Genomic DNA, 14,885 nt, shown 5'->3' with positions numbered 1-14,885 from the left:
TTCTTCGTGGCACTACCTTTTATAACTGAGTCAGTACTAGCGACTGCAAGAATTAGTTCCCACATTCGACCTTTTATGGTCTTTATTGACTGACCTTGTTACTCAACCGACTTAGTCGAGCACTTACAAATTGTAAAATTGACGTTTGTGTAAATTTTACCTAATAATTTTGTGAATTTTATCAGCATAAAATAAACACTTACATCGTTGTATTCGTCAGGCCTTCTTATTACGAAACTACTGTTCTTGTAAGGAAAACCTCGGATTGGATTGTTAATGTAATTCGTTTTAGCCTAACATTTACAAAAATTGTTTTTCGTTCATTACCCTCACGGGCACGTTTCAACTAATAGTGTTAGCTAAATAGGTGACTGAGCTGGTGGCGCAATGGCCCAATCAATAGACACCAAAAAGGTCCAATACTGAAATATATGTCGTGAAGTCGAAAATATTTATACAGTGGTAGGAGGGTGTGGCCGAACAAAATACTAGAAATCCTGACAGCTGACGGATGAGTTTGGGGTGGAAAGACGTTTGAATGTCACGCGTTTCTCTCGAATGACTCTAAAATAGTGGCCTCGAGTGAAAAGGTATGTATCCCAGTGAAAAATTTAAATTTCCTACGAAAAGGTAGTGTTCACTTTTTCTGTAGGACTAATAGTCTGCCCGTAACGAGTGAGAGAGGATGAAAATCTCGTACGTGGTTTTCAAAAGCCAGATATAACATTGATGGCTACATGAAATGACATCGGTAGGGGCAGCTGAACCACCCTGTATGTTTTTTACTCGCTGCTGCCAACCCACACATCCAAAGCCTTTTGATACATCTCTTGATAAAACACTGCCAAATCATCAATCAACTCTGCTTCAAACATCGAAAGACCTTGCAGAATTATTTACGTATTACCTTATTTAATTCTTAAGATGACGGTTTCCATTTAAAGTAATTACACGTCTAATGAAACAGAACAATGCGAAGAGGCGAAATAAATATCATTTTCTAAAATTTCAATTTGGTTTAAATTAACATTTACCCTAATTAATCCTTTAAAAAGACCTAATTTTGTCTTACTCTTTATATTTTTATAGATGATGAAATTTTAAAAAATCGGTAAGAACATGACCCAGTAAAGATAGAGGTCCATGTTCGACTTCAGGTACTGTAAATAACTGTAGTCCGTCAGAAAGTTTAATTTTTCGCAATGGTTCACCCACACTGAGAAAAATACGGATGCCGATGTGCGGCTCCAGAATCCGTAAGCCTTACCTTGCTTTCAAACTCGTGCACTTGCTTCATGTCCCGGGGGAAGCCGTCCATGATGATGCCCTGCGCGCTCATGTGCGTCCTCATCTGGGACTCGACCAGCTGCAGCACGTACATCTGAAACCACACAGCTGTGATGAGAGGCCGCTCGCACAATACCTGACACCTCTACAACTTTGTGAAACATAAAAAAGTACGATGCACCGCGAAGGAATTATCCGAATGCAACGGAAATCGTTAGATGTGACGCACACGTACAGACAAACAAATATTTATAATTTCAGAAAAATTGGAACATTTACTCTAGAGAAGAAGCTTACAAATTGAGCAAATCAATAACACGTTGGTCTCCACCTATGGCCCTTACGCAAGCAGTTACTCGGCATGGCATTAGTTGACAGAGTTGTTGGCTGTCCTCCCGAGGGGTATCATGCCAAATTCTGTCCGACTGGTGCCTTCGATCGTCAAAATTCCGAAATGACTGGAGGCCTCTGCGCATAATGCTCCAAACGTACTCAACTGGGGACTGATCCGGCAACCTTGGTGACCAAAGTGGGGTTCGGCAAGCACTAAGACAAGCAATAGAAACTCTCACCGGGTGCAAGCGGGAATTATCTAGCTGAAATGCAAGCCCAGGATGGCGTGCCATGAAAGACAACGGAAAGGGTCATAGAATACCGTCGACATACTGTGATGCACTAATGATGTCGCGGGTGGTGATCAGACGGATCCTGCTATGAAAAGAAATGGCACGGCACACCATCACTCTTGGTTGTCGGGACGGCGCCCTCTGGATGGCTTATATATACGTCGCTCACTAATGCTCTCGTTGCAGTTCGCCGATTGTCCTCGGAGGATGCATTCCGCAGTCAAAGAAACGTCAGGGGAGAGTCTTATTATGTATGGACCACGGCATCTCAGTCCGGAAAGTGATGACAACACCTGCCGTGAAAGCCTTCATTCTATGATCAACGTCTTATTGATTTGCTCAATTTGTGAAGCTCTTTCTCGTGAATAAATGATCCAATTTTTTCCGAAATTATAATCATTTATTTGTCTGTACATGCACAGCAGACCTGCCGATTTCTATCCCATTCGGATAATTCCTTTGTGGTACCACGTTTTTATGTTTTAGAGTGTACATTTCACTGTTACAGGTAGCCAATACGTAGGGCGTGTCATAATTAATAGCGGAAACTGAAACGTGTGAAAATACAGTACAACAGAGTCAAAAGCGTCAGAGTAAACGTGAGTCCGCAAACGAGGCCTTTGCGAGCAAACTGCCCAAATGTGATTACGCGGAGCCATTGACTTCAGTACGAAATGTTGTTCGACTTGTTATAAACGTTTTCGACATGTAATGTGTCCCCAACTAACGGGGCTGAAATGGCATTCGGTTACTATTCTAGACACACATATTAGTGCTTTGCTGGATGTCAAGTTAATAAGACGTCATATTGCAATTATTTTTACTGTGCGAATCAGACACCTCCCAACATAGAACATCCCAAACGATTTTCAAGGTCAACTGAACTTTTGGAGTTGTCTATTGCTGTTTTATTGAGGCGTAACACGCATTCCTCAGTTCAGCTAAACCCGTAAGTTTATGAATTTCTCCTAATTTCTCTATTTTCATTGATTTACCATTGTAAAAAGAACGAGTATTAACATATTTATGACATATTATGCCGATTATCCTAAGTAAACTTACAATAGCACGCAATATGGCTGGTTAAAACAATACCGTATTTACTATTTACTTGTATCACAAGTGACTGCGTTTAGAAAAAAAATGTAATTCATTGATGAAACTGAAGAGACCAAAGTATAATGCAAAATGTGTGCACCAACATAAATACTAACTTCAAAAGTGAAATAAAGTCTATTTCGATAGTGAAACACGGTTAACATCGGCCTTTCACTAGTTATATGTTAAATATAGAGTATTTTGAGGATTCCACCTTCAACAAAACATAATTTTTTGCAATTCATTATTTTCCATACATCTTTCGGTGATCTTATGCTATTAACAGTTGGTTTCTCTTTATTTTATTTAACAGTACTTTGGTTGTACCCTTACAGATGCTATATTTATACAGTTTGTCACCTGCAATTTTTTTGTTTTTTATGGTACTTTTTCAGGTTAAAAGTGCTCTAAATACTGTGTGGATAAAACTCTTTGTTGCAATGTTTATCACACACCCATCTGCTTCTAATTCATGTTGTTGCACGTCTTGTACAATACAGGGGATTTATACCAACTATGCAGTTAGGAAGAATAAAGAGAAATTCAGCGATGATAGTACTGTACAACGTAACCCAAATACGTATGACAAATAGTGACGAGCAAAAAAATGTGTTTCGCTAAAGTTGTTCCATTAACACATACCTATTTTTTAAGTTAATATGGATACATACAACGAGTCTTCTGATTAAAAAACTCAATTAAAGATAAGTAGCTAATTTAGCTAATTTATAAATTTTGTCTCATATCAGCAGCAAGAGAGTAGTAGATGATACCATACATTATTCTGAAAGATTATTGCGTTCATATTGAGGAAGTCACACACATCCGTAATCATGAGAACGAAATCTTTCAAAAATAAGATGGATTTGTAGACTAATTAATCTTTCAATTGTAATTACAAGGAGACAGGAATGTTGCTGACGACTCATTAATTAGTAAATGGCCCGAATGTTTACTCCAGTGATGCAGTAGTACAAAACTTCTAAAAGAACGGCTTGTCATAGGGAACAGAGAAAGATTGTTAACATTACAATGCGCATTTGGTCACACGACTTTAGATTCTGATCATACTTCATAAACTTTTGTAAAGTAGCCCGAAAAAAAGGAGGAAAGGAAAACTGAAGCCGTTAAGAAAGCGGAACTCATTATGAATGAGTCCGTTCGATAATTGCTGTGTCAGACATTAGCAAGTGTCGGGTGAACCCAACAGATGGCAGTGCAGGTGCTCGGCAGGAAGTATTTAGAAGGAAATTAATTACGCAAATTGACTTGAGTTCAGAAGTTGTTCGAGCAGGCAGAGGGGCATCGCATTAAGTATATAGCACAGGCGATGGACATCGCACAGGATCGCTCAAGCTCTTACTCACTCGCGATAAACAAAATGAAAACATCGCTTCAGCAATATCTACCTATTAGATCGTAGGCGAAGAACAGCCGAACTGCGCTGCTGGGTTCGACACACATAAATGAGCACAAGAAATGCTTTTTAAAGTATGACGTAGACCTTTCTGCACCGAAACAAAATTATGGCGTGACTGAGGCGATTTTCGCACGCCGCGCCGCTAGCGTCTTGTTGACGGAAAAACGTTGTCATGGTGTCACATATCGATTTCCTTATTGCGACAGAGCTGTTGGCTATGACAGATGTAAGAGAAAGCGGGAATCGATAGCGCGACGCAGAACAATAGCACGGTTACCTGCTAGAAACCATAGTCGCCATCTACAATGGTGAATTTGTGATCTTCCGTCATACAGTATAGCGTTCTGCGGCCCCTGTGTCTAAATCATGGTTTTCCGGGTATTTGCATGTTTAATCTGTTGGCGGCTTACACATTTCGTGACGTGAAAGCGGAAATAGCCAGGTATTCGGTGTGCGTGAAATGGTACCTTGTGCAGTCGCTCACACAGCGAAATGTCCACCGTTGCGACTTAATGCATCACGCCATTCACATATGTTTACCTCCAAAAATTGACATGTATGGTCATTTTTCTCACAAAGTGTTATTTATTGTGCTCACCTGCGGCACGACTGTAACACACACTTAGATGCTCTAACAAATCTTTTCCAATAAGTCGAAGCTCGAAGTTTTACGAGCCACTCGAATACAAAAATGGTTCAGATGGCTCTGAGCACTATGCGACTTAACTTCTGAGGTCATCAGTCGCCTAGAACATAGAACTAATTAAACCTAACTAACCTAAGGACAACACACACATCCATGCACGAGGCAGGATTCGAACCTGCGACCGTAGCGGTCGCTCGGTTCCAGACTGTAGCACCTAGAACCGCACGGCCAGTCCGGCGGGCCACTCGAATACCTTACGAAAGCAGCAGCCATCTAGCGGCACACCGCTTCAGTAGGCAACACCATATGCGATTTGTACGAGAGAGAACCCAAAAAACCGGAATTATTTTTTAAAAGCTATATATTTTCAAATTGTTTACATAACAACCTTATCCCCTTCAAAATACTCCCCATTACAATTAATAAATGTGTCCCGCCGCTACTTGAACTGCTCGGAATATCTTTTGTAGTCCTCTTTAGAAATGGCTGATAGATCCTCCCTCGCTTTTTTCTCGACTTCTTCAATGTTATCAAATTGGTTTATTTTCATGCCCTTTTCCAGGCGTGGAAATACGAAAGCTCGCACGGAGCCATGTCACCCGAGTAAGGTGCGTGAGGCAGCTGAACCATGCCATTTTTAACCAAAAAACTGCGTAACAGAAATGGCTGTGTGTGCAGGTGCGTTGTCGTGGTGGAAGAACCAATCTCCTGTCTGCGACAAATCGAGTCTTTTTTGACGAGCACTGTTGCGCTAACTTCTTAAGATTTCCAAATAAAGGTTTGATTGACGGTCTAACCTGGGGGAGCACGCTCTGAATGAACTACGCTCTTGGCATCAAAGCAAACCAGCATTGTTTTGATATTACATTTGATGTGACGACTTTTTTTGGCCGGAGTGATGACGACGTCTCCCATTGGCTTGTCTGTTGCTTCGTTTCTGGTTCGTAATCGTAGCACTATGACTCATCGCCAGAAATGACCTTTGACAGAAAATCTGGATAAGTTTCAAGCTGTTGTTTCAAAACACATGTTTCAACTCAACGTTTCTGTTGACTGTCAATCAGAACCGGCGGAACAAACTTGCCAGCAACCCTTTTCAGTCCCAAGTTTTCCGTTAAAATTCGAACCGTGACCATGATAACCCACTAATCTTTGACAGCTGACCAATTGTCTGTCAACGGTCTGTGAACACAAGCTCTTTAATTTTTTTAATATTATCGTCGATTAGGGCGGTTGATGGATGCCCAGAACGAGATTTGTCATCAATTGTTGTGTCGCCATTGTTAAATCGAGCGAACGACTCTTACACTTGACTTTTTCCATAGCATCATCTTGGTAAGCTGTTTTCAACAATAAAACAGTTTCAGCAGTATTCTTACCGAGTAGGAAACAAAATTTCACGGCTGCACGTTGTTCACTTAAACTCACAAAGCAGCGTTCGCAAAAAGAATCAATGTAGATGAACGGAAGAAGTCTGGTCGACAACTAAGGCGGTACTGAAGTAGCAATGTGTTGCGCTATACACCCATACACCCCTAGCAGCAGAAATGCATACTACACAAGCTTCGCCCCCCCCCCCCCCAATGTTTTTTTTCTTTTTTTTGTGTACATCCTCGTATATCCCAGTTTCTTGTGAGATAGCTTGTTCTACAAGTTTTTTACACGTTATAGGAGGAAACTGCAATTTAATCAGGAAAGCGAACTGCGGAGCAAATAGTCGCTTTGCAAGACACACAGCATTAACAAAAGTGAAAATTGCCAAAGCATTCGAAAAAAATATCCTGTGAGCAATCCAAGGGAAGGGTCTGAATTTGTCGAATGTCTGGAACGCAACCTGCCTCTCATGCGTAGTACCAACAGCGAAGTACGGAGGAGGTGCCGTTACGGTATGGGTGTTTCTGGTGTGGTCCCCATTCGGCGGTTAAAAGAACGCTACATGCAGAAGGATATGAACACATTTTGCAAAATTGTGTATTGCATACTGTAGAGAAACAATTTGGTATGAGAGTGTACCGTGTCATAAGCCTTTGTACACTAGATGTGACTAGAGGCGGACAGGCGGACAGGCGGACCCCCCCCCCCCCCCTGCCCCCCTCCCCCCAGCAGTAAAGGAGGCGCAGAGTAATGTGTTGTCAATAGAAATACGAGGGGTGTTTGAGAATTCCGTGCAAAAGTAAAACCTACTTACGTGTTTGGGGTGAACCATTTTCATTTTTCGACATAGTGTCCTTTTAGACATATACACTTCGTCCAACGCTGTTCTAATTTGTTAATCCCTTCCGAATATTAGGAATTGTCCAAGTCTGCAAAATAGCTATTAGTTGTCGCAATCTCCTCCTCGTTTGAATAAAATCTTTGTCCCGCCAGCCATTTCTTCAAACTGGGGAACAAATAGTAATCCGTGGGGGCCAAGTCTGGAGAAAAAAAAATGGTTCAAATGGCTCTAAGCACTATGGGACTTAACATGTGAGATCATCAGTCCCCTAGAACGTAGAATAACTTAAACCTAACCAACCTAAGGACATCACACACATTCATGCCCGGGGCAGGATTCGAACCTGCGACTGTAGCAGTAGCTCGGTTACAGACTGAAACGCCAAGAACCGCTCGGCCACCGTGGCTGGCGCCAAGTCTGGAGAATAAAGGGGATGTGAAACGAGTCGGAATCCTATTTTCATTAATTTTTCGACCACAACTGCTGAAGTGTGTGCTGCCTTTAATAGTTGTGCCCTTTTCCAGATAGTCGATGATGATTGTCCCTTGCGAATACCGAAAAACTGTCGCCATAACCTTTCCGGCCAAAGGAATTGTCTTCGCTTTTTTTGGTGCAGATTCTCCTTTGGTAACCCATTGTTGAGAGTGTTGTTTGGTCTTAGGAGCATAGTAATGTATCCATGTTTCATCCACAGTGACGAAACGACGCTTAACGTACTGCGGATTCTCCCTGAACAGCTGCAAACCATCCTTGCAACACTTTACACGATTCCGTTTTTGGTCAAGCTTGAGCAACCGCGGAACCCATCTTGTGGTTAGCTTTCCCATGTCCAAATTTTTATGCAAAATATTATGTACCCGTTCATTCGAGATGACCACACCATTAGCAATCTCACGCACCTTAACTCTTCTGTCATCCATCACCATCTCACGGATTTTATAAAGGATTTCTGGAGTCGTAACTTCCACAGGTCGTCCAGAACGTTCGGCTTCACTTGTGCCCATATAGCCACTCCAAAAATTTTGAAACCACTTATAAACTGTTCTAATCGAAGGTGCAGAATCACTGTAATGTTTATCAAGCTTCTCTTTTTTCTCCTGAGGCGTTTTGCCTTTCATAAAGTAATGTTTAATCACCACACGAAATTCTTTTTCGTCCATTTTTTGACAATCACTCGACTTCCATGATTCACACGAATACCAAACACAAATAAATAGACCAATATGGCTGAAACTTGGTGTGCGTTCTTTCCAAAGATGCTACTAACTAAACATGACCTTGATACCCGCCGGTGGTGCCACCTCTCGGACTTTGCACGGACTTTTCAAACGCTCCTCGTACAGTAACAGCAGAATTCGCCGGTCATGAGAACGTAGTGGCTTCGAACACGGACTAGTCAATGAATGTCACCTGAATAATACATTCATCAGGGAGATTTAAACTCCTCTTAAGCTGCCCAAATCGAATTTGGTGTTACGGGTGTAAGGGGAAACGCTAAGAAATAACCGCGGCTGAACCAAGGACAGGCAGACATCATGTACTGGCAGACGGGGATTGTCGAGCGTCGCGGAGGATCGTTGTAGAAACTCCCACGGAATCTGCGCTAGGAACCACTCGTGAGTCGCAAAGCGCTACCGGCAGTCCAGCTAGATCAATGACTGCGCAGAGTGTCAAAAAGAACGGAGTACGATGGTCAACAGCTTCTCATAGGCCACACACCTCTGCCGCCAATGCCAAGCGACGTTTTAGGTGGTTTACAGAGTAGAGGACAGAGTACTGGACAGTAGATGACTGGAATCGACTGATTTGGAGTGACGAATCATGCTATACTCGCTATGCCTTGTGACAACCCCATGGAACTGCCTGTCGTCACGTGTAGTGCCAGCAGTGAAGATCGGAGGAGGTGCGACAATAAAGTAATGAGACTGATGCGAAAAAAATGTTGCTTACCGTTTTAGTCAAGTTTAGTGTTGTCTCCTTCGGCCGGCCGGTGTGGCCGTGCGGTTAAAGGCGCTTCAGTCTGGAACCGCGTGACCGCTGCGGTCGCAGGTTCGAATCCTGCCTCGGGCATGGATGTGTGTGATGTCCTTAGGTTAGTTAGGTTTAATTAGTTCTAAGTTCTAGGCGACTGATGACCCCAGAAGTTAAGTCGCATAGTGCTCAGAGCCATTTGAACCATTTTGTTGTCTCCTTCAAAGTAGTTCCCTTCTGATTGCACACACTTTTTCCAGCGCTTCTGCCATTGATGGAAACATTTCTGGAACTCATCTTCTGCAATATACTCCAAGACCCTCGAACCCAGCTTTTTGGACATCTTGTGCTGTTTGAAAATGGTGTCCCTTGACCGCCGTTTTGACTCTTGGAAATAGAAAAAAAGTCGCACAGAGCGATATCTGGTGAATAAGGTGGCTGTGGTAGTACTGAAATTTGTTTTGACGTTAAAAATTGCTGTACTGACAGAGCTGTATGGGATGGCGCATTATCGTGACGCAGAATCCAATTATCAGCAATGTTGGCACGGACACGAAGAACCCTTTTACGAAGTCTTTCTAAAATTTCTTTGTAGTAATATTGGTTAACTGTTTGTCCAGGAGGCACTCACTCTTTATGAACAATTCCCTTGGAGTCAAAGAAGCACATAAGCTGCATTTCACTTTTGACTTTGACATGAGAGCTTGTTTTGGTCTGGGTGATCCCTTTGAGCAACATTGCGAACTTTGGCGTTTTGTCTCTGGATCATACTGAAAAAATCAACTTTTATCACCAGTGATAACACGGCTCAACAATTTTGGACTGATTTCCGTTTGCTCTAACAGATCAGCTGCCACATTTTTCCGTGTTTCTCGCTGTTGTGGTGTTAGGTTTTTCGGAACTATTTTTGCACAAATCCTTCTCATACCAAGAACTTAATTTATTATTAGACGAACCGTTTCTCGAGTGATGTTCAGTTCTTCTGCAGTCATTTTCACGGATAATCTTCGATGAGATCGTACGAGTTCATGAACCCTGGCCAAGTTGACATCCGTCTGTGAAGTTGATGATCATCCACTTCGGTCTTCATTTTCAATATTCGTTCTGCCTTCTCTAAACATTTTATGCTAACGAAAAACTCTCTCCAAAAGCGTTCTGAGGCTTACCGTAAGTTGTCGTCGCGTTTTCACCCAATTTAATGCAAAAAGAAATGGCATACCATTGCGAAATATTATGCAGTTCCATTTCCGTGACGAGAGACACAAACACGTGTTAACTTATTAAAACACAACTCACGACTGAGCAGTTGCATCAATGTGCTGCTTGGACTAGAAGCAGCTTATAGACCAAGGTCAAAGATATTGTGCCTACGCAAGCCTGCAGGATTACCACATCTTGCAAAGAAAATCAGTCTCATTACTTTATTGACGCACTTCGTCGATATGTTTTTCGTGGTTGTTGTGTGGTCCCGTTATTGCACTTGAAACAACGCTAGATACAGAAGGATACAAACAAATTTTACAGCATTGTGTATTTCGTACAGTAGAGGAATAATTTGTCGATCGTGATTGATTGTATCAGTATGACAATGTGTCTTGTTATAAAGCACAATCTATGGGGCAATGGTTTGCGGACAACACCCCTTGCATGATGTGGCTTCCGCAGAGTCCTGACATGGATCGAATGAAATACCTTTAAGATGAGGTAGAAGGTAGACTTCGATCCACATCCCAGCGTCTAACGTCACAACCCTTTCTGGTTTCAGCTCATGAGAAAAGACGGGCTGCCATTCATCCACAGACGTTCAGCCATCTCAGCGACAGTGTCCGCAAACAGATTTGAACTCGACACATCCCATATTAATGTCCACTAATATATGTCCGGATACTTGTAATTAGATTTTTTATGTGGGCAGGCGTTAAGCCATGGTTGACACACATTCGTACTACCAAGGTTGTTACCAGCTTCCGCTGGCCTGAGGTTTCTGAAACCAGAGGGAGCTTTTAATAACTCCTTAAATCACTGGTTAGTATTGACATTTATGGGAAACTGAGAGACACCAATCCTCTGCCTGCTCTTCCTCGAATAGTTTTCCTATACATAATTTGAAATGGCAGATTGACGTTCAGTTTCCAGCATTTGGATATTCCATTAAATAATCTAGCTTCTATTTTTCAGTAGATTCAGATAGGAATTTTGAGTCTGTACTGTAAGAGCAAGTTCTACAGCCCTGTATGTCGACTAGATTGGACAGCAACTCGAAATACTGTCTCTTCTGCGGTAAAAACTGACAATATGAAGGCAACTTTGAACCTATACTTCTCAACAATGCTTGAGAAAAGCACAGTGCTAGGGCAGCGCTCGTCATATCTACGTCTTACTTCTATTTATTGTACGAAAGATGAGCATCTTCTTCAGTTCCAAGTTCCATAGCATCGTCATTATAAACATGTCGTGAATGGTTGATATATTTTGTCAGCTAGGAATATTTATTAACTGGTAGGTTTGAATCTATGTGCGCGAAGCCAGTAGATCCTCTCTAGAAGATAAGTTGGTTAGTTGGTTGATTTGGGGGAGAGCACCAAACAGCGAGGTCATCGGTCCCATCGGATTAGGGAAAGATAGTGAAGGAGGTCGCCGGCCGTGACCTTTCAAAGGAACCATCCCGGCATTTGCTGAATCGATTTAGGGAAATCACGAAAACATAAATCAGGATGGCCGGACGTGAGTTAGCTAAGTCTGGCGCCAGCTATCGTTCTGCCTCACAGGCTGCACGTTCGGTGTTCTTCCACGGTCACGGGATATAGGAAGCTTCCTCAGCATTGTGGCATAGCCACCTGACTGATGACCGTGGAAGACAACTAGAAGAAATCATTATGGGACTCAAAACCTACAGGTACTGAATGCACGTCACAATCCGCCAACCTAAGAAGGGTCGGAGCAACATCAAATACTGACGTCACTTTAACAAAAAAAAAAATGGTTCAAATGGCTCTAAGCACTATGGGACTTAACATCTGAGGTCATCAGTCCCCTAAACTTAGAACTACTTAAACCTAACTAACCTAAGGACATCACACACGTCCATGCCCGAGGCAGGATTCGAACCTGCAGCAGCAGCTCGGTTCCGGACTGAAGTGCCTATAACCGCTCGGCCACAGAGGTCGGCCTCACTTTAACAAAAACGACAGTGGCGCGCCGTGTGAAAGGCTGGAAGGCTGCGAGTGGATTGACATCCACTGACCACAATGTCACACACTATACCATCAGTGGAAGGGAAATCTTAGACGACACAGAATATGCGCGTATAATGCCCAAATATAAGATCAAACACGCTGACTGGGAAGAACTAAGAAGATTGTTTCAGTATCCAGAAATGTAGATGTTACAGCGCAACAACTGACGGTCACTACACGTAGAGCAATGGAGGCATCAATACCGATCAGACATGTAATTTTAAAACTGAAAAAGAAAACATCTCCAGGACTGGACGGGATCCCTGCCGAAGTAAAACAAGCCTTATGTGACCAATTAGATAGTTACTTGTTCGATCTGTACAATGATGGTCTCTTGCAAGGAAGGGTCCCCACTCCGTGGAAGAACGCTGAAGTGGTAACAATTACGAGGGGTGTCCAGAAAGTAAATTCCGATCGGTCGCGAAATGACAGCCACAGTGAAAACCAGAAACGTTTTATTTGCAACAGTTAGGTACATATTCCACCTACTTCTCTACATAGTCGCCGCTCCAACGTCGAGTTTTGTCGTAGTGTTGTGTCAACTTTCCAATATCCTCGTCATAGAAAGCAGCCGCCTGCGCTTTCGGCCAGTGATTTGCACTGGTCTGCAGCTCGTTGTCTGTGGAAAAATTCTGACTTCATAACCAGAGGTTCTTATGAGCAGAAATGAGACTCAGGAGTAGCCAACTACGGACTGTATTGTGGGTGATCTAACACTTCTCATCGGAAACGCTGCAGGAGCGTCTTCATTGCCCCTGCAGTGTGCGGCCGGGAATTGGCATGAAGAAGGAACTGCTCGACAGTTGTGTTATGTGGGCTGCATGACACAGGCGAAATCTCTAACTAGGCTCTCATACTTGGCGGCAGACGCTTTCCTTACGCATCTTTACGTGCTCACTGTTCGCTCAAAACTGAAAAGAGCGACGTGACACGATCGACGAACATACTATAGACACTGCCCAACACACCCGTGCAAAGCTTTACCGGATTTTCCTAGTGGTTTCCATTTCGCGACCGATCGGAACTTAGTTTCTGGACAAGCCTCGTATTAAAGGGGAAGATAAGGATCCAGTGATAACCTAATCCTACAGACCAATTTGTCTTTTGAATGTTCTCGGCAAGATATTTTCAAAATCATTAAGCAAAAGATTACAAGATCACAGACTGCTATCGGGATGGGCCCTTACCACTACAGGTTTTGAAGAGGCAAGTTAACTCAAGACGCCATTAATAAGGCTATATCACTAGCGACAGATACTCATTCTACGTACGCTCTAGCGATGATTATTGATATTGCTGATGCTTTCGATAACCTATGGTGGCCGTGTTTCTTCGGTCGCCTCAGAGATTTGGAGTGCCCAGAAGCGCTGTATAATTGCCTGAGAGATTATTGTTACGGACGACGTGCTTCTTTTATATGCCCAGGAAACAAAGTAACGAACATAATAATAAAAGGTTGTCCGCAGGGATCAGTGCGTCGTCCGGAATTTTGGGATTTTGCACTGGAGCCCACACTACAGAAGTTAAATGACAGCAGTAACATAAGCGGCTGGTGACATTTGCAGATGACGTGGTGTTCGTTGTAGGTGGTGGCTGCGGAAGTGTTATAGAGGACAAATGTAATGTGACCCTTCCCGAATTTGATGGCTGGTGTCGAAGTGTTAAATTGTCATTAGCACCTTACAAAACAACATACCTTCTGTTGAAAGGGAACCTAATAAGAAACATTAAAATAAAATTAAATGATGTAACGATTAGGAGAAGCTCAGCAACGCGATATTTAGGGGTATTTTCTAGATGAACGTCGTAACTTTGCACGTCTTGTAGAGGAAGAAGACAGAAAAGGTACCAAGTGATGAATAAAATTATAACCATTAGAAATAGGAAATTTCGGTTTCCCTTGAAGACAATAAGAATGTACCTAATCAGAGTATACCACCGGTCTATATCAGCATCGGTCGTATGACTTCGTGCGAGTGTCTCGGCTCGCAGATTGTAGCTAGTGAAGCCAGCCTCAACAGTGAGAAGAGTTCAACGAGGCGTGCTGCGAAGACTAACGGGCGCCTACCGCACTACCCCGAATGATGCTTTGTTAGCAATTCTAGGAATATGCCCACTGGAATTAGGAAAAGAGGAGCCTTTTACTGGTTAAAGAAAGGCAATCAAATGGAAGTACGAAGGGTGCTTGGAACTGAGGCCAATTCGAAAAAGGCAATAACAGATCGCATACTACAACTGTGGGACACTTAAGAAACTGGCAGGAGAACATACAAATCTCTCCTTAACATCAGGGAGAGGTTAAAAATGAGTTTTATTAACCCACCGAGTGGACAGATACATTACTGACTGGCCATGGCCCTTAGCCACATACCTGTACAAAATCAGA

General features: G+C 42.7%; 1 protein-coding gene across 1 annotated transcript in view; it reads right to left on the bottom strand.

The window, feature by feature from the left end:
• LOC126483907 (adenylate kinase isoenzyme 5) overlaps window positions 1-14,885 on the bottom strand; it is a 454,419-nt gene that overhangs the window by 12,015 nt on the left and 427,519 nt on the right. The window contains exon 9 of the mRNA XM_050107178.1: window positions 1,268-1,381. Coding sequence (XP_049963135.1) covers window positions 1,268-1,381 — 114 coding nt within the window. The remainder of the gene's footprint in view (window positions 1-1,267; window positions 1,382-14,885) is intronic.

Source organism: Schistocerca serialis, chromosome 6, assembly GCF_023864345.2.
Source record: "Schistocerca serialis cubense isolate TAMUIC-IGC-003099 chromosome 6, iqSchSeri2.2, whole genome shotgun sequence".
Classification (NCBI taxonomy): domain Eukaryota; kingdom Metazoa; phylum Arthropoda; class Insecta; order Orthoptera; family Acrididae; genus Schistocerca; species Schistocerca serialis.
The sequence above is the reverse complement of the archived record's forward strand: the minus strand, read 5'-3'. Positions and strand labels throughout refer to the sequence as shown.